This window comes from Chenopodium quinoa, unplaced genomic scaffold (assembly GCF_001683475.1).
Source record: "Chenopodium quinoa cultivar QQ74 unplaced genomic scaffold, ASM168347v1, whole genome shotgun sequence".
In the NCBI taxonomy this organism is placed as follows: domain Eukaryota; kingdom Viridiplantae; phylum Streptophyta; class Magnoliopsida; order Caryophyllales; family Amaranthaceae; genus Chenopodium; species Chenopodium quinoa.
In genome coordinates this window covers 9,421,988-9,446,915 of record NW_018744239.1, presented here as the reverse complement: position 1 = coordinate 9,446,915, position 24,928 = coordinate 9,421,988, and the positions used below count along the sequence as shown (strand labels likewise).

The following is a 24,928-nucleotide window of genomic DNA, read 5'->3' as shown; positions in this document are numbered from 1 at the left end:
GAAATTGTTCATTTGTGAGCAGTTATGAATTTATTATCTTATTTATTTATTTTTGAAAAAAAAAATAGTGAAAACTCCGTAAGTAATTTGACAATTTGAGAAGAACATTTTAGCAAAAGACAAATTTATCAACCAAAAGGCCCTTTCTTTTTATATAACTAGGTTAAGTCTCGTGCCATGCACGGTAACTTTCTCTAATTATCATTAGTTTAATACAGTACTTAATTATAAAAATTCGATATCTAATTGCAAATTAAATGAAAAAATTTGTAATTTCAAATAAAATCAAAGAATATTATATCATAAGAAAACACTCTTGCTAAAATTGATTTACTACATAAATTCTTGCTATAATTGTGTTTGTTACCATGAAAGCTATTTACATTTTACTTGATTCTTTTTAAACTCGTTAGTAATTTACTTAAAATAGATTTTCAAAAAAAAAAAAAAAACTAAGAACACCCCAAGAGATGACACGTGTTACTCTAGGTGTGTCTTTTAGTATATAGTTAATTAATAGTTAATATAGCTATAATTATAATAGTTAGGGTGTGTTTGGTGGGGGGTGTTCAAGAAAGGGAAAGGTAATTAACTACCTTGAATCCCTTTGTTGCTGTTTGTTTGACAAAATCAATCATTCCCTTTACCCCTCTCATTCCCCAACTTTCCTCTACTCTCATTCCCCAACCCCTCCTCCCCCCAAGGGAATCACTTTCACCCCCAAACTCCTCTTCACCCAACTACCATGACCACCTAATAACTACCCTTCAACAACTTTGAAAACACCACACAACCACCAAAACCACCTAGCCACCAAAATCGTCCCTAGCTGCCACCACTGCCTAGCCACCACTAGAGTCGTCCCTAGCCGCCAACACCACTACTTACCTCTCCCTCTCCATAAAATGGTCGCCCGGCCCTCTTCATTTTCGTAAAACGACCGGCCTGCCCTCCCTCAACTTCCCCACCCTTCGCCGACCGTATTTGTACTTCGTTTCGGTTTCTTAGTTTAGTCGGAAAGCAAATCAATTTTTGGGAGGAGAGGAATTGCGGCTTCGAGGGTGGTTGGGAAGGGTTTTGAGCGTGGTTGGAAAGGGTTTCGAGGGTGGCTGGGTGGTTGGGGAAGGATTTCTAGGGTTCGTTTTTTCGAGGGTGGGGGAAGGTTTTTGGGGGAGGGGAAGGTCGTTTGGGAGGAGAGGAAGTGCGGCGAAGGGCGGGGCAGGTGCGGTGAGGGGCGGGGTGGCTGGAGAAGTAGGATAGTGAAGAAAGAGGGGGTTGTATAGTGGTGGTGGTGGTGGTGGTGGTGTGGTGGTGATGTGGTGGATGTGATTCCCTTTGATTTTTAAAACAAACAATACACTAAATTTGAGAGATTTTCATTCCATTCTCTTTCATTTCCTTTGTTCATTCCATTCCGTTTACCCCATGCAAATCAAATGACCCCTTAATAATTAATAGTTAATATAGTTATTTTTTTTGAAAGAATATTAGTATATAGTTATTGATTATTGATGATTGATACTAGATATAAATAAGTATAAAAAAACGCGAGAAATTAAGATTCAAATTTATGGCATTACACAAACCCTAAGAAACAGAAATTCCACTTATCTTTTCAAAAAGGGGAAACAAACCAATCAATCAGACTCACAATTCGAGAGTTAGGGTTCTTGAGACAGTGGTGGATTTTTGAGTTTGGGACTTCAATGGCAACAACGCAATCAATGTACTCGCTTCCAGTTCTAGCTCGCCCCGAAATCATCGGAATTTTAGCTGAATACCAGATTATCAACATCTCCGATTCCGATCTCACTAACCCTACTTCTAATTTCGTCTTCAGTCTCTACACTTCCCTATTACTTCACCTCGATTCTCTCCAGTTATTTTTAACCCTAACCCTAACCCTAATTTGTCTTCTGTTAATTTCATTTTTAGCTGTTTTGAATGACATTTTCAATTCGAATTTCTGCAGGGAAGATCCTAGTCAGGTTGATTTCGAGGCGTTGGAGCGCTTCGAGAATCCTGATATGCATGTTGATGCCATTAGAGCAATCAATTTGTATAGGAAAATTAAGGATGTTTTAGCTGCGATTGAGTGCCCAATTAGTTTCACCTTACCTGATTTGATCCGCCCCGACTCGAATCGTACTGTCAAGTTTGCCTCGGCTATCATCAACTTCTTCCTTCATAAGTGAGTTGCCTGTTTGTTGTTTACTCATTTTGTTCAATTTCATATTTGAAATTTGTTTTCTAAAATTTAATGGTACTAGATTATGTTGGTATTTGGGTTGTGTGTCTTAATTCTGTATGCTTTGTGCTCCCTCCTTATAGAGTAATGCTTACCTTCATCAACTGTAGGGAATTACGTGAAATGTGCCCTTAATCTCTTACAAACATAAATGGTATGCCCTATTGCGCAGAAACTGAGTTCATGCTCTATGCTGAGTTGATTATTATTTCATTTCAAAAATTTTCTGGGAGATAATAAAGATGAAAAAAATAAATAAATTGGTTTTAACTATTTTTCTTTTATCATTCACTTTATTGAAATATGTACCTTCCAGAATTTTATTAAACTTTACTATCTTTCATTTTTCTCATTTGTTGGTTTTGCTTTCCAGTATACGAATCCTGTCTGAAAAGGCGTTAATCACTACTCAAAATATTTTTCTCCCATATTATTTTTTTGTATATGTCACACCCATTTATTGCTATTTACAATAAATCTAAATTGTTAACCAATTTACAATAACACTTCTTATGAAAATGGGGATGTTGAAGAGACATTGTTTATGACAAAAATTAAGTGTACATATGCATACAAGGGGAAAAAAAATACATATTTGAGTCTTATTCAACATTTTTTGGATGGAATTTCTCTATTGGCAGAAAAACAAAAAAAAAAATAAAAATAAAAAATAGTTAAATAATAAAAAAAAAACATAAAAATTAATGAAGGTGGTTATTTTAATAAAGAGATAAAAGAAAGGAAGTCAAAACCAAATTTACCTAAAGATTATATTTCATCCGCTCTACAAATATTGCAACAATTACCATTTTAGGAAGTTTCACAAATATTGCAACAAATTCCTATTTGCACGTGTTTTCTTCCTTGTCTCTCCTCATCACGTGGGTCCATATCTTTATTCCTCTCTATTTCTCTCCTCTTCTTAAAATCTGTATCCCCCCACCTATGTTGCAATATTAGAGGAACAGAGGAAGTATATGTTTTTTTAGCCAGTTTGAATTTGGCAAGTTGCTTCTTCAATTTTTGTGGTGTAATATTATTAAATTTGACTGTTATTTCTATCTTAATATCATTGAAATTGTCATAAACTACGTTCACTACAATTTTTTGTTTAATAATCACTTAATTAAGCATTTTTTAATATTTGATTATTTCCCCCATTTTTAAATGATTGACACACTTTCCTTTTTTCGTCCGTTCACGAATAATTGACACATTACTGAAAAAGTGAAAATGGCTAAGACCCACTAATATTTAATTGTTTTCTATCTTACACAATGACCCATCACTTTTAAGGTTTATATTAAAGTAATCCTCACCCCCACTCAAACATGTCACTAACTTCTCTTTACTATGGCCCATGCACTATATCTACGAATAAAATAACATTCCACTAACTTCACTTTACAATAAACAATTCAATAAAACTACCTCACTCAAAAACATTTCTTAAACTCCATGCCCATTTTAATGTGTCAATTATATGAGAATGGAGAGAGTAACATACATTTAATAACCCTTTGCCCTTTCTATGGGCCATAAAATGACCTATACATACTTTTTCTAGCCTCTTACTCATTTTGATATCATGGCTATTGTCCATAACCTATTTGAGAGCTGCCTGATGAAGGTCCAAATAGGGGCCAAAATAGGTTTTTATTGAAAATTTCACAATAAAGGTGTTTCCGCTGAAGAATAACGTGATGTGGTTTATGACCTTACATCTTGTAAACTATAAATACTTTTAACAAAATGACCTTTGAAAGTCCATAATCAGACAAATCTTGCTGCAATGTTTTTGATATTGTATGTCCTCGCATATCTTGACAAATTGATGGTCAAAGTTGGTGAGCCTTCAGCGCAAACTTGAATCGTGATTTTATTGGAAGTAGTGACAGTTACCATGTTCATCAAAAAAGTGGATTACACTATAGTTTAAATGATGTTAGTGTTTCAGTCGTGTAATTACTTGTGACTTTATTGTCTTGTATGCTTTGTGTTTTCTCAATAATGGATCATTCCTATATTGTAGCTATCTTTGTTATTCTGATATCTGTTATATATGTGTTGTCAATGGGACAGAGATTCAAAATTGGGTATGCTAAAGCCATTTGCTGAGGAACTCAATGTACTAGAAGAGGAGCGCAAGCAACGCGAGGATAAAATTTCACTGGTGACATGCTTTATTAAATATATCTCCGGAAAAGTTGAAAACATGGGTGGAAATATGCTTTGATTAATCATAATATTTAATGCAGTTTGGAGAAGAAATCGCAGCATTCAATGAAGCAAGAGAAAGGGAAAAACCTTTGGTCCAAGAAGCTGAGGCTAAGGTAAAGGAATTGCAGCAAAACCTTGATAATCTCAACAGCTATCAGTTGATTTTGAGGAAGGAGCGTCAAGCAATGAAGGAGAAGGCTGAAGAATTGGAAAACACTGTAAGAACTTTGTTAGTTTCCTTCTTCTTTCAAGTCATCGCGTTTTCTCAATTAATTTTTTTCAGTTAGGGACTTAGGGATAATTGTTTCTTATACATTGACATTGTTACTTTGGTGCTCGTGTAATACCCTGCCATTGTTATTACTAGCTTAAGTTGGTTGTTTTTCACACTTTTAACTTATAATTTTGTTACTAGTGAGCGAAAATGGCTTTGTAAGTGAATTTGCAACCAACATATAGTACTGGGTTGCCAGGTGTTTATAAAAATTTGGAATCAATGAGCAGTTATGCTCTCTAGCACAAATCTTGAGTCAACTGTGCAGTATATAATGCTGAAGTGATAGACCAAATAAATTTGCTAGTAAAAAAGTGGTTTGTTTATTCAATATCTATTACAAGATCTAGTGCAATAGTGTTTGAATTGTACCCTTAATCACATTGTCAAAAGTAGTTTCATATATTCTTGATGTAGTGAGCATCCCTTTGTTTCTATAAGTAACTGCTGATAGGTTTGATTTTTTTCTTTCATTAAGGTTAAAAGGTCAGAGTATGAACTCATCCAAGCTACACAAGAGAATGCTACTTTACGTTCTAAAATTGTGCAATCACCAGACAAACTTCAGGTATAAACTCTGCCAGCTGTAAACTGTACTCAGTTTTATAGTTCAACTGTGTTTTAGCTGTTTATTCATTGTTGATAGAACTACAAATTGTTATTTCTGCAACTCATGATTGTTTTTTAGCTTAAGAAAGTATCTCTATAATGCTATGGTCTAAAGACATTGTCTGGTACTCTTTTTTGGCTCTAAAAAACGTTTTCATGAAATTTGACATCTTGACCACCGCATCAAAATTTGTTAATTATTAAGAATATAGGATCAATTGGGCTGTGTCTTTTCAGCTTCTTCCTCTCTCTAATTTATTTTCTTTGTTGAAAAAATATAAAGAAGTATTATATAGAGTGCGTAAGTGTGTTGACAAAGCACATGACGAGGAAAATCATGCACGTAACTTGCTGTTTTAATATGATACACTGAGACTAGCACAATTTAAAGTACTGCACATTTATCCATGAGGATATCAGAAATGTTATTTCTTCCCATCTGATATGACTCTGGATTAATAGATATGTTTTCCCTTGAAGTTTCTAACTATATTGGTTTCCTTGCAATACTTTTCGTTTGTGCTAAAAGCGATCAACATGATTTCCCTGATCGAGATATTTTAAACTATATAGTTCTTGCTTTTGAAGCTGTGTTTTATAAGGTCTCTTTGTATGATTATATTTTAGATGCTCGCTTGAGGCATTTGTGCCTTGAATAGATTTCATCCAAACATGTTAACATTTCTTTCTCTCCTTACCTTGGGTCTTTTACATACAAGTATAATTAATTTTAAAGGCCGCTGGGAGAGGGGGGGGGGGGGGGGGAGGAGTGGAGAGACAGATGTGCAACGGAATATTATCTTAATTGATTTTGTTATGTTCTATATTCATCTGATATTCTGAAAGTCTTGGAACTAATCACTTCACTTCTTACATATGGTAGAGGACGTTAGAGGAGAAAAAAGTAGTTCAAATGGAGGCAAAGGATTCTGAAAGGCTAGCTTTCCAAAGTTTTCAAGAAAAGACTACAGTTTTGGAGGTTTATACAAAGGTAATATGTGATAGTCTTATTTTTGTCTGTGGTATATGATCATTTCCTATGCATTGTGTAGCTCTGTAGTTGCCAGTTTGGTTGCAGATCTAATTTTTAAGATTTATTTGTAATATTTGTCTTCGCTTTCCATATTAGTTTGCAACCTTGCATCCCTTAATTTATTTTATTTTATTTTGTATAATCATCTCTGTTCATTCCACATGGCTTGCGTATTGATTTCATTTCTTGTCTTAGAGATGATTGATTTATTGTCATTTCTTGTCTTAGAGATGATTGATTTATTGTCAGTTGGCTGTGTGGAATACTTTGATTTGGTGACATGAAATGATTTGATTGGTAGCCTTGTTGATTGTTGATTGGAGGGATGGAACTTATTATACTTTTAATTGTTTAAGGAAGTAAAAGTTCTAGCATGATTAACTTTTCTAGAAATTGAAGATTGAAATACTACGTTATTTACATCAAGAGGTAAGGATGTGGTTTTTATGCTTTTGGTTTTCTAATTTTCAAGATTAGACTGCTATATTTTTGGTTAATTTAGAATTTGGCTGTATACTAAGCCATTGAAATTCTAATTATGTTTATATGCTACACAATTAATGTATTGCTCATGTTAACTAAAAAATTTGCCACAAGTATCAATAGTTTCTGTTTCCCTCCATGCATTGTGCATAATGAAGTTGAACTGCTATGAACTTATGAAGTAGAGAATTTTAAGGAAGGCAATTCACATGTCACTCTATGTGCTGCTTATCTCAGGCTTCGCAGAAAATGACAAAGCAGTTGGCTCAGATGCAAGCAATACAAGAACAGGTTTGTTTCTTGTAATCAATCTTGTATTTTAATCGGTTTCAGAATATAAGAGATATAGATCCTAGGCATATATTCCGCCAGCTGAAGTAATTTTTTTTTTTTATTCCCATAAGATTTTTACAGCTACAGTTTGCACACACATTAAGTAATTGGAGAGAGTATGTTGATGTGGTGAGTATGTGGAAAAAAAGGTGGACAAAGTAAGAGGGTGGAAAAAGGTAGGTGAATATAGGAAATGATAAGTAAAAGAAAGTGATAAAATGGGGTAAATATTCTTAAAAAAAAAAGAAAGGGGTAAATATATAGGGGTAATGTGGGTAAGGTATTAAATGAGATTTGCCAAAAATGGAATAATGTAAATGTGTAAACAACTATCAGGAAGTCGAGGAACACATTAAAATAGAAAGTGTAAAGAACTTCAACCATTACAAAAAGTAACAATATCATCATCCCAAAATATAAATTTAAAAAAAAAAAAATATAATTACAATTATTGTCGTTGTGAGGAAAATTTTTGCTCCTCCATCCAAATAACAATATCCTGATTATTTATACAAAGGAATGGGAAAAAAAAAATAACAATAAGTTCAGATAATTGATTAAAATACATGGATGTTTGATATTGCATTGAAGTAATTTCAAGGTAATTATCTTCTAAGGAAATTCTACAGGATAATCCTCAATTTTTGCTACCTGGATTTGGTAACCCACTTTTATTTCTATTTCACAAAATGACCCTAATTAAAATTGTATTCCATCTTATAGCCTTATTGGGTTAGTTTTAATTAAAATACAAACCATGGTTAACCTTAATGATTAAAATTACCTATATGCCCTAACCTACAACACTTTACAAAATCCACAACAAAAATTGCAACTGTACATCCATCACCGTAAACTAACCATGGCCAGTGAAATCTACCCCAATCACTTGCAAATCCACTTTCCTTAGCTGGAAATCGCACACCCCACCGCCGAAAACCCATTACCCATCACAAAACAACCCATCTAGCTCGAAACCACCCCCTCCAACCATAGACAACCTCACCCAACCAATAACAACCCCACCCACTGCTCGAAATGTACCCTTCAATTGATAAAATCTACCACCTTTCCACCCAAATCCAACCACGCTAGCCTAAAACTGCTCACCCCTTCAAAAATTCAACCCACAGCGTTTACCCCCTTAAAAAATCTGACCCACACCTCTCACCCCTTTGTAATCGGTTTGGGGCTTATGTGGGTCGGTGGTGTTGATTATTGGAGCAGAGGGTTGTGTGAGGGAGCTGTAGTCTTTGGGTTTTGTGGGTTGTTGTGGTTGTCATTGTTGCTGGTTTGGTATTGTGGTCGCGGACAAGTTGGGTGGTGGTGGCGCGCTAGGGGATAGAGAAATGGAGGTAGCGGTAGGGAGTAAGGTGGGGGGGGGGGAGAGTATAGAGGAGTGGTTTTATTTATTATTATTTTTTTAAAATTCAATATATATATATGTATACATATATTTTTTTTTTTTTAAATCTTACCATAATTAAAACATTCATTTAGGTTATAAGGAGGAATAAATTTTTTTGTTAGGGCCATTTATGAAATTAAAAAAAAAAGGAGGGTTGTAACAAAAATTGAGGGTTACCATAAGAATTTCCCTTATCTTTATAATAATGAAATATAATATGGTATCTGTTCCATTTTACTTGCAACAGTTTGACTTTTATCTCTACTGATGCATAATTCAACTATTAAAATCTTTATTTATGAATAATTTAAAAATTACTTGATGAATTTAGCAATATCTTACTTGATTATTGCCTTACATATCAATTACTAAAGATGTTAAAAAAAATGTGAATAGTGGCAAATATCAAATTGTTGTGAGTAAAATAGAATGGAGGAATTGCAAAAGTCAGGGGTTGTTGGGTTCAATTTTAAAGAAAGGAGTACAATCAAGGAAAGGCAAGGAAAGCAAAGTAACCAAAGCCCCTTTAAATCATACAATTTTCATTTTCTTAAATTACACTTATGTTTGCACGAGAATTAAGCCCCTAAGAAAGAGTGTGTAAAGGTAGGCAAACAAGTCACCCAACAATACTAGTGGGTAAGCTGTGGTGGCCTCCCGTAATATTATACTATAAGTCGGTAGGTGTTAGTGGGCCAAATGAGGGTATAAGTGTATAATAAACTATTCTATCAATGGTATAAAGGTAAACTGCAAAAAATTAGGTGGTGTTGGGGCTGGAGTGTAGCTGTGTTTATTTTTATATATGAGGGTTGTTGAATGGAATGAGGAAATTGAAACCCCAAGAGAGCGGAGTGAAATTGAAAATTGTTTTGGTGAAACCAAATATAGTTAAAGGGGTAGAGATATGCACAAAACCCAACCATACATAATCCAAGGGAAATAAGGTAACGGTAACTGCATCCCTTTTACCAAATGATCCCTTAAATGCTTAGGTACAACACACATGATAAGTCAAATTGGAAAAGAACATTCATTTGATGGGCGGAAGGAGTGAAGAGATTCACATTTTTTTGGGGTCCTAAAAATCAATGAATTATTCAGAATTAGTGCATCATTATTACTATGGAAAGGAAGTTTGCATGGGAAAGAGTGAAGAGATTCACGCTATATAAGAGTTATGAAAATGACTCAATCTTTTGTGCATCTTATAGCATGTTTTTTTAGGGTTCATGATAGCATGTTATTGAAACTGAATATTAGGATTCTTTATTTAATATAATTAAATTTTAAAATTTAGTAATGAAAATTCGTAAAAAGAACATAAATTTCAATAAGTGCATGCCTCATTGGAAGTGTTTAGCAAACTACTTCCGAGGCTCAGATAAGGTCTGCCAAAGTTTCAACTCCGGTTCCCTTTATTATCTTAATAATTCATTAGCTAAGTATCCTAATAAACATTGTAAGAAAGGATAAGAAATTATGATTTGGAAAGAATTGTAGTAAATGCCAAATATATAGATTTCCATCTTTTGGCTGTCTTTCATCCATTAGTGTCAATTGTACCATAGTTTTAAATTGGCATCCTAGTATTCTGCCATTGGGTTTGGGCACTGTGGTAGCATTTGTGTCAAACACCAACAATACAAGAGAAATACTTCCTCCGTTAACGGTTATGTGCAACAAATGTACTATGCGCGGACTCCTAGGCAAAAGTTTTAAAGCATGATTATAGAAAATTAAGAGGATGTGGTTAAGTATTAATCCAACCCAAAAACAAAGAAAAAAACAAATTCAACTAAAATTTAACTAATAACCCACCACCACTAGCACCACCCAGCAGCACCGAAACAACCCAGCAACCACAAAACCACCGCCGCAACCACCGCACCCACGAAACCACCCGCTACAGCACCCACGATACCACCAACCCACCACCCACCGCACCCACGAACCCAAGAACCCACCACCCACAATCTGCACCCACGAACCAAAGAACCCACCACCCACGATTTGCACCCACGAACCGAAGAACCCACCACCACCGCACCAACAAACCCGCAAAAACCCACAAATCTGGAAAAGTAATGGGAGATTCAGAATAACCACCACCACCACCACCATCACACGCCACACAGAACCACCACTACCACACGCCACCCACAAATCACTGAAATCCTCCTAAGAATCACGACAACCACACAAGAACCATGAAAACCACCCTAGAACCTGAAACCCAAAAATCAAACCCATTCAGAAACTACCCCCACGAACCGCCCAAAACCACCACCATCGACACCCACCCATGAAGTAACCATTCACGAAGCACGAAATAGCCACCCACAAACCACCAACACCCACCCACAAACCACAATCCACCCACAAACAAGAACTACCACCAGTTTTACCCACCCACAAATCACCAACAGCTACCCACGAACTGAGATGAGAGATGACAATGAAGAAGATGATGAGAGATGAAGAAGGAAGAAGATGAGAGATGATGATGATGATAGGAAGAAGATGAAGATCGAAGAAGATGAACTGAGAGATGAAGATGGAGGAGAGAGATGGTGGGGAGATGAAATTAGGGATTGATCTGATTTTTTTTGGGGGAAAAGCTTAGATAATTAAGTTAGATTAGGGTTATAATAATTTGTAATTATGTGTAGTATTATGTGTTAATAATTTTTAAATGAGGGTATTTTGGTCATTTTACCATTAAAAAGTTACTAAAAAGGAAAGAATAGACTTTGTTGCAAATAATAGTTAGCACCCATTTTTAGTATATGTTGCAGATAACTGTTAACGGGGGTAGTATATATATGCTTAGTTATGTATCTATTGGTTGACAAAAGTTGGGTACTCTTACAGGTGAATTCTTACAAATCTGCTGAAAAGGATGTTAAGCAACTGAAGTCTAAGTTGAGTGATGATCAAATGCTGGAGAAATCACTTGAAGCCAAAGTAGTTGAATCCCAGGCCAAAGGTTTTTATCTTTTGAGATTCCTGAGTAGCTGCTTCGTTTCTTTTCAGACATTGCTTTGCTTGCAACTTATTCTTTGCTTTTCACAGCTAGACAGTCGGATGAACAAAAACTTCTCATAGAACAGGAGGCAAAGCTGAGACATGAGGAGGACACAAGGTTATTGAATAATGCAAAGTTGGAGGCAGAATCACGGAAACATGATCTGGAAACATGGGGAAGGAAGATTGAAACTGTGGTAGCTGAGGTAATCTATTCTACAGTTTAAAAGTATTACACATTGTTTGGATAGAGGAATTTGAGGGGAAAGGAAGAGAAGGGAAAGGGAGGGATGCAATTTCCTTTGTTTGGATAGTAAATTATGGAGGGGAAGGAAATGAAAGGAAAGGAAATGGGGGGAAAATATTTCAATCATTGCTTAAGAGTAAAATCTTTCCAAATTTGAAAAGATTTGGAAGGAAAATAAATCATACAACCTGATTTATTTTTAAATGACAATTTTACCCTTTTTATTTTCAAAAATCAATCCCCAAATTTTCTCTCCTCCAATGCTGGAATTCTACGCTAATTTCCCCAATTTCCTAACCCTAATTCCAATTTTCTACCACCACCAATTCGCCATTGTTATTGTCGTCGTAATCAATTGCTTCCAGTTTTCGAGAAAACTCTATCTCCGCCTCTTTTGCTGAGCTTTTTGATGAAGGAATTCAATTATTGTTCTGTAATCGAAATTTTGCTAGAATTTAAGAACTGTGTAATTCGCCATGATTGATCTGAAGATGAAGGAATCATGCGCTGATGGAGGAAGATAATTAAGAAGAATAAAGTTCAAGGGTTTTTGGTTTAATTGTGAATTGAAATTTGGTGGTTGAATGGAACAAAGGAGCACAATGTTGTTGGTTGTTCTTTCCCCTTTCTTCCTCCCTCCCATCCCTTTCGTTTCTATCCAAACAAGGGAGCTGAATTTTTTCCTCTCTCCCTTCCCTTCCCTCCCTACCCCTTCCCTACCCTTCCTCTATGATTCTGTATCCAAACAAGCTGTTAATGTTAGGTGGGGTCTATTGCTGGTGTAATAGGTGTCTTACATTTCAAGACATTTAAGTTGTCTTCTGTTTCTATTATTTCTAGGTTGATTCCATAAAAGAAAAGACCAAGTCAACAAAGGATCATGCAGCAGTGACACAAGCAGAGTTGCTGAAAAAAGGTGAAGCGATAGTAAATGAGGTAATTTTCTATAATATAGAGTAGTCTGTTGATGGACTTTCCATATAATGAGCAAGAGTTATCTTTTCCTTCATTTAAAATACTTGTTTTACTTTTATTTTTTATGTTACATTTTATTTTCTTACGCATTATTTGGATTGAGAGAATTGGAGGGAAAGGAAGAGAAGAGAAAAGAAGGGATTCATCCTCCCTTCTTTGAATACGTTTTGATAGGAGGGAAGGGAAGGGAAATGGAAGGATTCATTTTCCCTCCCTCTTAAATAAACCAAATCCTTCTAATGTTGGAAAGATTTGGAGGGAAAATGTAACCTTACCTTCTCCCTCTCCTTCCATTCCTCCCCCTTCCTTCTTCTTCCCTCCCTTCCCTTTATCCTCCACTTTGCTATCCAAACAAACTGTTAATGTGAATTGCTTCCTCGTTGATACTTTTATTCTATTTTTTTTTTATTAGGGCTTGCCTGGATTTAAGGGAATGGTTAGGGGGTTAATGATTAGGAGGGGATTTGTTAGGGGGTGGTAATTTTAGAAGGGAAACTATTAAGGGGACTCATTTACAGCAGGTTTGGCACACAGTATTTTATTACTAGGGAAATTTATTCTTGTGTTTGGTATTACTAGGGAAAATATGTACTTCGATTCCTCAAGTTCACAATAATATTTTTCCTTAAAATTATTAAAATCTGATTTATCCCAATAAAATTTACGAAAGCTAAAGCTGATTAACAAACATGAAATTTATCCCAATATTATTAAGCCTAGTCAAGACAAAAATCCCACTTTTTTTTTTAATACCCATTTTATCAACAAAATCACATGAAAAATACTTTTAAAAAACTTAGATGATTGAATTTATGGTAATACTACATGGTAATCCGAAAAACCATAGTAATATACTCGTCAAAAGAAATAAAAAAAAGAAAAAAAAAGCATGAAAAAGTAATTCAAGATCCGTGTCCTTAGGAAAATCAAACAAAAAATGTTTGAACAAAAAAATTAAGGTTAGGTAATATACAATTGCAATTCGAAATTGAAGAAGAAGAAGAAACGGAAAATCAACGTAAAATTAGAGTAATTTTTTATTTAAAAAATAATCTAATTATTGAAAATCAAATGAATAATTTTTTTATAACCGTAAACCAACATAAAAATTGAAGTAAATATATAATAAATAAAAATCGAAATTAACAAATTAGTAAAGAAAAAATTTCACCATGCATACCAGATCTGAAAACAAATTCGAATTCAAATTGCAATTTCATGGGCATGGAAGGAAAAAGATAGAGAATTTGGGAAGAAAAGAAAGCATAGGTAAGGTTGTGAGGAGAGAAAAACTAGGCTAATGGAAATGCCAAGTTGGACTGCAACCTGATAATTGTTACTATTAGGGGGGGGGGGGGGGTTGGGTAATATATTACCCTCATTCAGTTATTTGAGGGGAAGTTTTTACGGGCCTAAATGATTATACTCAATCTAGGCAAAGAATACAAGTCCATAATTATTTACCCTTTAACTTTTACACCCCATTTCTGGCGGGGCCTCAGTTGTAACTTTTATAACTTTTATATCTGCTACCTGTTACCACTAACCATTCTCCGATGAAATCTCTGTTACCATATTTGAGAAAACACCATTGGCCCTTTGGGATTTACTGTTGGTCGTTTGAATTATGCTTGGAACTTAATTCTATTGTTGATTATTGCCTCATAATTACTAGTTTTTGAATAAAATTCGGTTACTTTCTCCTCATCTGATCCTTGCACCACTAGAGGGAGAATTGATCAACTATCACTTTTTGAGGTGAAAAATTGAAAATATTGTGCATTATCATACTATCTTATCGTTTCTAATATCAAACATCATTTAATTTATGAGTCTTTAGCCTTTTGCATTCATTCATTCAATTAAATTTCAATGTAACTACAAGGTTAGTGAAATAGCTATAATAGTCTGGATTTCCGAAAATGGCCATCCTTCTTAGTTACCGTTTCAACAACAACAAATCAACAATAATAGTTTAGAAAAAGAAAGTTATAGGGGTTGATTAATGTGAATGGTCATAAGGAACCGTTTGACCATGAAAAGAGGACATAATAAGATAAACAGTCGAAAAAGTTTGAAAAAGGTGTGTAAAGTGAGAAAAAGAAAGAGCATCCATATATAATTTAAGAGAGTTTTTAAGGAGCGCCAAGAATAAAATTTAAGAAAGTTTTAAAGGAGTGGTATAATGTGCGAGTAAAAAACATAACAGTTTAGAACACTTTAGCAAAGGAAAACAATAAAGTTTATAAGACACAATTTGAGTAAAATGATAAAAATAACGGATTCTTCACCAAATACCACTTAGTTTTTCAAAAATTCACCATATACCACACAAAATTTTCTAATTCACCATATACCACTGAGTTTAACATAAATGTCACAAAATGCCATTTTCGTTAACTCAGTCATTAACGTTAATTGTGCCACGTGGCAGCTAGCAATTGGTTGCCTTTTAAATTATTTAACTTTAAAATAATTATTTAATTAAGGGTGTTGTTAAACGTCGCTCCCATATTACAACTCGTCCCTCGCATTTTTTTCATGAAATTCCATTTTTGCTCCCCGTATATAATTAACTCACGACACTCACTCACGACAGTTACAACACATTTTACGCTCGTACTTCTCTCTCTAAAAACTGAAATTCTCTTCAAAAATTAAAAAAATACAGATTTTTTTTTTTAAATTTGAAAATTCAAAAAAAAAAAAAACAGAAAATAAATAAGAAAAGAACAACCACCACCACCAATCCAAGGAGGGTAATCCAATGGCGGATCGGAGGCAAATAAGGCTCACTTACAGCGGTCGTTGTGGCGGCATGGGAGGCGGCGAACAAGTTGCTCAAAGTTCTTGCGATTTTCGTAAATTCATTAAAAAAAAAAAAATTCCGGAAAATTTGGGACATCCGCCTGAAATTTCTGGATGTCCCTTGTGACATCCGCCTGAAATTTCTGGATGTCTGCCTGAAATTTCCGGATGTTCCTAGGGACATCCGGAAATTTCAGGCGGATGTCCCTAAAATCCGATTTTTTTTTTATTTATGTTTTTTGGTTTTCGTGCTTAAATTTTTTTTTCCTCATAGTTGATTAAATGCAAGTGGTGGGTCAAAGTGCTCGGGAATAATATTAAACTGCTCGGTATATTATGTGACAAAGTGGTGGAGCCTTATATAGGTCAAATTAACACAAGGACGAAACGGTAATTTCACATTTAAATGGGAGCGTCACCATGTAAATTGGGAGAGTCGAATAGCAGTTCACTTAATTAATTATCAAAAAAAAAAAAATAAAAAATTGAAAAACTAAATAATTAATTGAAAAACTTTTACAAAAATAATTGAAAAAAAATTAAAACCACCACCAACTCCCAGCCCTCTCCTCGCCCCCAACCAGCACCCAGCCAGCCACCCGCCCCCCCGCCACCCGCTCCCTGCCTTGAACCACCACCGCGCCGGCGCCGCCCCTCACCCAGCCTTGCGCTGGTGCCCCCATCCCTCCCTTGAACCACCATATCCAACCCAAGTTCTCCCTCCTATCGGTCCAAAACGTCTCCTCCTGCAACCCTTCCACCTAAGCTGAAACCCACCATGCCGAAATCCAACGCCGGCGACCCAGATCCCCCTCCCTCACGTCGCCGCCGCCCAATTTAGTTGCAAACAACCAACCCAAAACCCAAAATCGAGATGAAAGGTAATCGGAGAATACCTTTACGAAAGTCGATGATGAAAGATAAGAGATGAAAGGGATCCATTCCAATTCCAAATCCAAATACAAAATTCAGATTATTAGACCAATCTTATCTCAAATTATACTAAGGAATTACAACAATCTTCAAATACCACAATTTTTTCAAGTTGAAGAGAGAAACGAACAGAGATGAGGGTTTTCGTGGGAGATGCGGGCAGGCGGTTCAGGGGAAGGGGAGGAGCGCCGGCGGGGGGTTTTGGTCGGATTTCGGCCGGCGGGAGATGCAGATTGATTTTTGTTTTTGGGAAGATGGGTTGAGAGAAGTGCCTATAGAGGATGGTGGTTAAGGAGGAGGACGGGAAGGGGAGATGGTAGGGGTAGGGGGAGCTTCGGAGGGCCGGCGAGGGAGGAGGCTGGGGAAGGCCGCCGGCTGGGAGGGGGAGCTGGGCTGGTGGGGAAGGAGGTGTCGGGGTTGGTGGAGTGAGGAGGTGGTGGTTGTTTTTTTTTTTTTTAATTCTTTATTTAACTAATTAATTAGATAATATTAATAAGAGTCAATAAGTGACAGCCACGTGGCATAATTAACCCTAATTACTAACGGCGTTAACGGCACACTAACGACAGTTACCAAAAATGGCATTCTGTGTTAACGTACAGTAACTCAATGGTATATGGTAAATTAGAAAATTTTGTGTGGTATATGGTGAATTTTTGAAAAACTCGGTGGTATTTGGTGAAAAATCCGTAAAAATAAAGCTAAGATAAAATAAACAAATGTATATATATAACCATGATATGCCCTTGACGTGAATTTTCTCCCTCCACACCGCCCTATCCAATTCCATATTTTCCTCAATTCCCAAAGCACTCATATCACCATTGTCCAAGTTTTCTTAAGTCTTTCCCTACCCATTGCGATCCCAACATTTACAACTCTTTAACTCTTTAATCCTCCTTACTGAAGCCTCACTTGGTCTTCTTCTTACATGGCTAAACCACCTTAAGCGAATCTCTCTCATCCTGTACTTAATCGATGTAACCCCTACTTTCTTCCTAATTATCTCATTCTTTAATCGATCCTTTCTTGTATGGCCACACATCCATCACAACATATGCATCACTGCCACATTCATCTTATGCATGTGGCAATGCTTTACAGCCAACATTGTGTAGCATATAACAAGGCATGCCTTATTGTCGTTTGGTAGAATCAACCTTTAAATCTATGAGGCATGTTGGGTTCACATAAAACTTTGTCGCATTCTTCCACTTCAACCAACCCGCTTAGATCCTATGAGCTATATCAACATCCAATAGTCCATCCATTTGAATAACATATCCCAACTGTGAACCTTGGATAATCTTTTCATCCAAGGTGATCAACCTTGTCTCCCTATTTCTCACGCCGCTAAACTTACATTCTAAATAGTCCGTCTAACTTTCAAGCCACGAGATTCCAAAACCTGTCTTCACAATGTTTACTTACCACGCCTTTTTTTGTCTCATCAATAAACATATCACCGATATTTTCACGTATTATGTCCCGAGGTTACCATGGGTGACTTTCCCTCCTTACGGCGATGAAACCGTAGCCTCAATGATGGTTAGTTTGATTATTTTGCTAAATAAGTCGCCTTACAATGTACCCTAAAAGTAAACGAAAAAACCCGTGCATATCAATACGGGTGGGAAAAGCGATCCCATGTTAGCATCATCCCATCATATATCAATGGAGTCAATATTTTGTTGCAGGCTTTAGGCTATTCATGATTTTACTTTTGTCATTTTGTGGTACTTTCTGCAAAGTTGCCTCAATAACTATTTATCATTGACCTGGCTGAATTTTTTGCTGTTCCCGTGTTACTTTTATTGAATTTTCTTTACAATACACTTCGTATCTTTATTCTTTTACTGAAAACAAATGAAACATGTTTAAAATGGAGAGATTGTTTCATACAGAATGGTTGCAATGTACTCCTTAGTATCTGATATATTCAATATTTGTTTACATGTAGCTAAATTTGTACACAAGCTCTACTGCACAAGTAATGTCAAACATGAAGTTGCAAATGACTGCGCCAGGGAATTGAGCTTATCCTCACCCACCACACATATTGACAATGGATTGGATGCGAGGCCAATCATGTTGTAAATATTTAGGTCCTATGTACATGTACTTAATCTCTATACTAACTTCGTTTTCTTGAAGTCTACCCATTTACTATTTATGTAGTCAAAGTTAAATATCTTTGATCTTGTCTTTGAATTATGTAAAATGAATATCATTATCATGTAGGATTGTTTTGATATATAATTTCGTATATAATATCAATTATTTTAGAATTTTTATACTACATCCGCTTCTTATTACTCGCAACAAGCTAGTGTTTTGCGGACTCCTAGGCAAAATATCTTAAGCATGATTATTGAAAAATAAGGGTATATACTTAAGTATTAATCCAACCCACAAAAAAAAAAAAGAAAAAACAAATTCAACCAAAATTAAATTAAATAACCCACCACCACGGACACCACCTAGCTGTAGGACTTTAGGTACTCTAAGCGGAATTTCATGAATCATATTTATAAGCATATAATAACCAAGATCTTTGCACAACACATAAAGAATATATAATTACACCTTTGAAACGTGATTCAACGTGTGATCGGGCAAGAACAATAGGAGAACTAGAACCCCAAACGTGGTTCCTCTACTTGGTCCACGGGCACAAATTGAACCTCCACTAATGCTAGTTAGTTGTGATTGAACCCTTTCAATCAAGCTTCTACGGAGAGGAGAGGAACGAACTAACCATGAACAACCACCACGAACACCATGCGCCACCAAGGAGGGGCGGCTGTACGGATGGGAGAGAGGGGGAGGGGCGTGCGTGAGAGAGAGAATGGGATTAGGGAGTTTGGTTGCCTTGCTTCACAATTGACTGTATGATTAATTGTGATGTCTCCTCAAAACCTAGGCAATGACTTTATTTATAGATCACATCTATAATTAGAGTCATGTGAAGCCCAAACTCCTAACTTAATTCTAACTACTCTAGCCCAACTCCTTACATGGTTTGTCATTACCTCATGAGACCCATTAATGGGCCTCATACTTGTTTAATCCAATACCCTTGAGTGTGACCTCATAGGATCCATTCTATTGAGCTTTGAACTATTTGACTAGCCTAAAGATCATTTATCATATCTAGCAACAGACAATGACGACCCAAAAGAATGAACTAATTATCTCCATAATAGTGATCATTGATATATCTAGTAATTGCACTTGACGAAGACATAAATCCTTCAATCTCCCACTTGTTTGAGACAAGTGCGCAATATTCAAATTCCTTAAGTCAATGTGTGTCGAATTGATAATATGATTGCATCTCATGTCGTGACCATATTAATCTAAAAATCTTTTCTTGAAACTGAGTTAGAATTATAAAACAAATGATTACTATGTAATCCATTTGAGCACGGCCATGCATTTTTCTAAATTCTCCATCTTCAAGGGGCCATGACACATTCCTAATTAAATAGGTAGACTCAATCCAATCTTGTGGCAACCAAGGCTCCCACTCAACTTTTGAAGTAACCAGGAAACACCTTGTATAGTCCCCTTTTACGGAATGACGTTTGGGTGTACCACAGTTAAATCAATCATTGAATGAAATCAATGTTCCACTCATGTCAAAGGAATCCACTAATATATTCGGAAGCTCTATACTTGAACTTCAAAGTAGGTCAATAGTTCGATCATGCATCATTCATGTATATCCATGTGATTGACTAAGCATCTCTATGCCCCTATAGCCCATGAAACTGCGCTATCCAATCAATCTTACATGCTAGTCCTTTTATTGAAATCATTTATGTCCAATTTAATGATTTCACCTGTGGGGTTTTATTCACCAAGTCATCAACTTGATGAACCCATCAATTCGTAATTATTTTGGACATTTTATTTAACATCAAAAACCATAATTAAATAAGAGTAATAATAAATTTCTGATTAAACATAATTCTGCAAGTAAATGTATTACATATGTAATAAGTTTTCTCAAAACAAATATAACTTAAATTACATCACTTGCTCCAATCTAGTTGCCCTAGTATGAGCCTCATGCTTGGACAGTGGAAGGGGTTTAGTAAGTGGATCAGCGATATTCTCATCCGTATGAACTTTGCTCATCTTGACTGCCAACGATCTCTCGAATGAGGTGATACTTCCTCTCAACATGTTTGGATTTGAAATGTGACCTTAGCTCATTAAGGAACTTCTTGATCCAAACTGCTTCCTTAGCTGCTTCAACCGCAACCAAATACTCAGATTCTGTCGTAGAGGCTGCGACAGTGCTTTGCTTTTCGAACTCTTCCAGCTCACTGCTCTTCCATTCAGACAGAAAATGTACCTGGACTGGGATTTGAAATCATCTCTTTCTGTTTGGAAACTCGCATCCGTATAGGTCTTGACGACAAACTCATTTTCGCCACCATATACTAGAAACATTCCTTTAGTCCTTCTCAAGTACTTGAGGATGTTCTTGGCAGCTGTTCAGTGTGCTTCACCTTGATTTGCCTGAAACCTGCTACACATGCTTAAAGCATATGCAACATCTTGCCTTGTACATATTGTGGCATACATAATTGACCCTATTGCAGAGGCATAAGGTACACTAGCCCTATGCTTCAACTCTTCTGGCTTTTGAGGGCATTGAGTTTTACTGAGCTTAATACGATGAGACATGGGAAGAAATCCTCTCTTGGAGTCTTTCATGTCAAACCTGTCAAGGATCTTATCAATATAAGTCTCTTGACTTAGTCTAATCATCCTTCAAAACCTGTCTCGATGGATCTTGATTCCCAAAATGTACTCGGCGTCACCCAAGTCTTTCACGGAGAAACAACTCTTCAACCATTCCTTGAATGACTCAAGAATTGGTATATCCTTCCCTATAAGCAGTATGTCATCTACATACAAGACAAAGAAAACTAGGCTGCTCCCACTAGACTTCTTGTATACACAAGGTTCTTCTTCGCTTTTGATCGCCTCATCAAAACGAATGTTCCAACTCCTTGATGCTTGCTTCAATCCATAAATGGATTTCTGAAGCTTGCATACCTTTCTAGGATTTTTTGGATCTTCAAAACCCTCAGGTTGTGTCATATACACATCCTCCATCAAGAACCCATTCTAGAAGGCGGTTTTGACATCCATCTGCCAAATTTCACAATCGAAAATGTAGCAATCGCTAGAAGAATCCGAATAGACTTAAGCATTGCTACTGGGGAAAAGGTTTCATCATAGTATATACCATGAATTTGTCTGAACCCTTTTGCAACCAACCTTGCTTTATAGATGTAGGCATTTCCATCTTTGTCTATCTTGATCTTATAGACCCATTTGCAACCAATAGGTTTGACCCCATTAGGAAAGTCTACTAGGGCCCACACATCATTTTCAGACATGGAGTCCATTTCGCATTTCATGGCCTCAAGCCATTTCTCTGATCAGTTGGGGCTCGCCAAAGCCTGCTTGTAGGTTGTGGGTTCCTCATTCTCCAACAGGAAGATTTCGGAATCCTCAATTAACAGAACATCAACAAACTGTTTGTTTCTGATTCTGCTAGACTTACGTAGGGTAGGAGCAACAGTAGAAATGTTCTCTTCAACTCTTAGAAGATTTTCGCAAGAATTAGATTCAAGTGAGACGATAGGAGTCTCGCTAGTTGAATTAGCTTGCTCCAACGCATGATTTGTCAAACTAGTTGACTCATCTGCCCTCGCCTCCGACGTGGTGTTATCCATATCCATTTGTTGCTCGTCTCGAATTCCTTCGAGAACCACTTTACTCCCACTTGGCTTTTTAGAAAGAAATTCCTTTTCTAGAAAGACACCACGCAAGCAACAAACACTTTGTTATCTTCGCGATTGTAGTAGTAATACCCTCTTGTTTCCTTGGGATAACCCATGAAGAAACATTTGTCTGATTTAGGGCCTAGTTTGTCACCTTGTAAACGCTTTACATAGGCTTCACAATCCCAAACCTTGAGAAAAGACAACTTTGGAACCTTTTCATTCCACATCTCATATGGAGTCTTTTCAACTGCTTTGGACGGGCTTCTATTTAGTACTTTTGCAGCTGTTTCTAATGCATATCCCCATAATGATATGTGAAGATTAGTAAAACTTATCATGGATCGAACCATGTCTAGCAAGGTTGGATTCCTCCTTTCTAACACACCATTTAACTGTGGTGTCCCTGGAGGAGTTAATTGTGAAATCATTCCACAATCCCTCAGATGATCATCAAAGTCTTGAGTCAAATATTCACCACCACGATCAGACCGTAGTGCTTTAATTGTCTTCTCAAGTTGATTTTGTACTTCATTATGGAATTCTTTGAACTTTTCAAAGGCTTCCGACTTGTGCTTCATTAAGTAGATATAACCAAATCTACTTAAATCATCAATAAAAGTAATGAAGTAGCTAAACCCACCTTTAGCTTTTGAACTCATTGGTCCACACACATCTGTATGTATGAGTCCCAAAAGGTCACTAGCTCTTTCACCTATTCCTGTAAAAGGTGACTTGGTCATTTTACCTAACAAGCATGACTCACAATTTTCAAATGATTCATAATCAAATGATGAAAGGAGTCCATCCTTTTGTAATTTTTGGATGCGTGATTGGTTAATATGACCTAACCTACAATGCCATAGTCCATCCTTAGTTGGGTTTGAACCATATGTTCGTTACTTTTTATGATCTATGTTATAGACATGGGTTGTATAATCTAATACATATAAATCATTAACCAATTTTGCACTAGCATATAACATATTATTCCTTGAAATAAAACAACAATTGTTTTTAATTTCAAAAGAAAAACCTTCAGTATCTAAAATAGGAACTGAAACAATGTTTATAGTAATCGCAGGAACATAATAATAGTTATTAAGAACCAAAACGAGTCCAGATGGGAGCTTGAGTTCATAGCTTCCAATAGCAAGTGTGATAAGTGTTATTTATGACACATTTTAGGGTGTTTTTCTCCCTTAGTTTTAGGTTTATTTTGGTGTTTATTTGTTATTTCTAGTACGTTTAGTCTTGTTTTATTTAATATTGTCCTATTATATGTTTTTAGTCCTTAGTTGTGAATAATGCGCTTTTTGCTCAATTTCTAGCTTGATTTGCGTGCTTTTCTATGTGATCGTTAACTCTTTTCTTTCTTGGTCTATTTTGTCTAGGTACTTGGCACGTTCCTCGATTTTGATGGCCCGAGGGAAGGCCGAAAAGTTACATTAGAAGTAGTCTTGAAGCTAAAAAGGAGCAAAGAACCAAGCAAGAGCAAAAGGAGCAAAGAACGAAGCAAGCACAAGCAGACAGTGCCGTGGCGCGGTGGCCAGCGCCGTGTCGCAGCGGCCGGCGCCGTGGCATGGCAACACTGCCGTGGCGCGACAGCCTAGTTTTGTCCACCACGGGCGCGGTTTCAGCACCCGTGAGCGCGACTTCTGTCGCCGCGGGCGCGGCCCTGCGGGTTTCCAGTTTTGGCCAGCTCCTGTAGATGCCCCGGAGATGCCTCTCTGCGGGCGCGGCCGTGGCTGCCGCGAGCGCGGGTTTCTGGGTTTCCTTCGCGTTTATCTTCATTTTTTCTCCATTTTTCTTCTTGTAATATTAATCGGACGACCTTCTTTAGATTTCAGGGGGCAAGTTTTTACATTTTCTTTTTCCTCTAATTAGGATTAGGCTTAGATTAGGTGTTTCTGTCTCTAGTTTAGGAGTAGTTTTAGAGAGAGAAAGGTTGGGATTTCAATGGAGATTTGAGAGCTTGAAGAAGCAATTTTGTGGATTCTCTTCTCATCTATTCAATGAGCTTTTCTAACTTTCTCTCACCTTTATTTCTTTGTTTAATTCTTGTTTTTGCTTAACTCTTTGTTGATTAGAGTAGATAATTAGTTAACTTGTTTGATTCTTGCTTTAATTCTAGTTTTACCTTGTTTTCTAGTTTTTTTTTTCATTATGTTTGCTTAGGTTTTGTTCTAGGGAAACGGATGAAGGTTATGTTGATGAATTGAGTGATTGGTTGTGATTAGTATGCAATTGATTCTTGATTATTGTGTTTGGATGATGCTTACATTGACTAGAATCTTTTTAGCTAATTGATTCTAGGTTTTTCATTGTGCAATTGTGCGTAAGTGAGTTGATTGAGAGTCTAGATTCTTCCATACCTTTGCTAGGCTAGTTGCGCGGGAGTGAATTAGCTTAGTAGGATAATTAACATGTTTAATTGCGCGGGAGTGAGTTGAGTGTGTTGATCGTTCCTAATTGAGATCATGATCATCTAATTGCAATTTGTTATGAATTCATTAATGTAAT

General features: G+C 36.4%; 1 protein-coding gene across 1 annotated transcript; it reads left to right on the top strand.

Annotated features, from left to right (window-relative positions):
* Nucleotides 1-1,562: 1,562 nt before the first annotated feature.
* Nucleotides 1,563-18,897, top strand: LOC110694471 (probable kinetochore protein NUF2). Its single transcript, XM_021871648.1, has 11 exons — nt 1,563-1,879; nt 1,973-2,191; nt 4,331-4,421; nt 4,507-4,686; nt 5,221-5,310; nt 6,235-6,342; nt 7,105-7,158; nt 11,483-11,597; nt 11,684-11,841; nt 12,723-12,818; nt 18,559-18,897. The coding sequence occupies exons 1-11, from the start codon at nt 1,707-1,709 to the stop codon at nt 18,631-18,633; spliced, it is 1,359 nt and encodes a 452-aa protein (XP_021727340.1). The 5' UTR covers nt 1,563-1,706; the 3' UTR covers nt 18,634-18,897.
* The last annotated feature ends 6,031 nt before the right edge of the window (nt 18,898-24,928 follow it).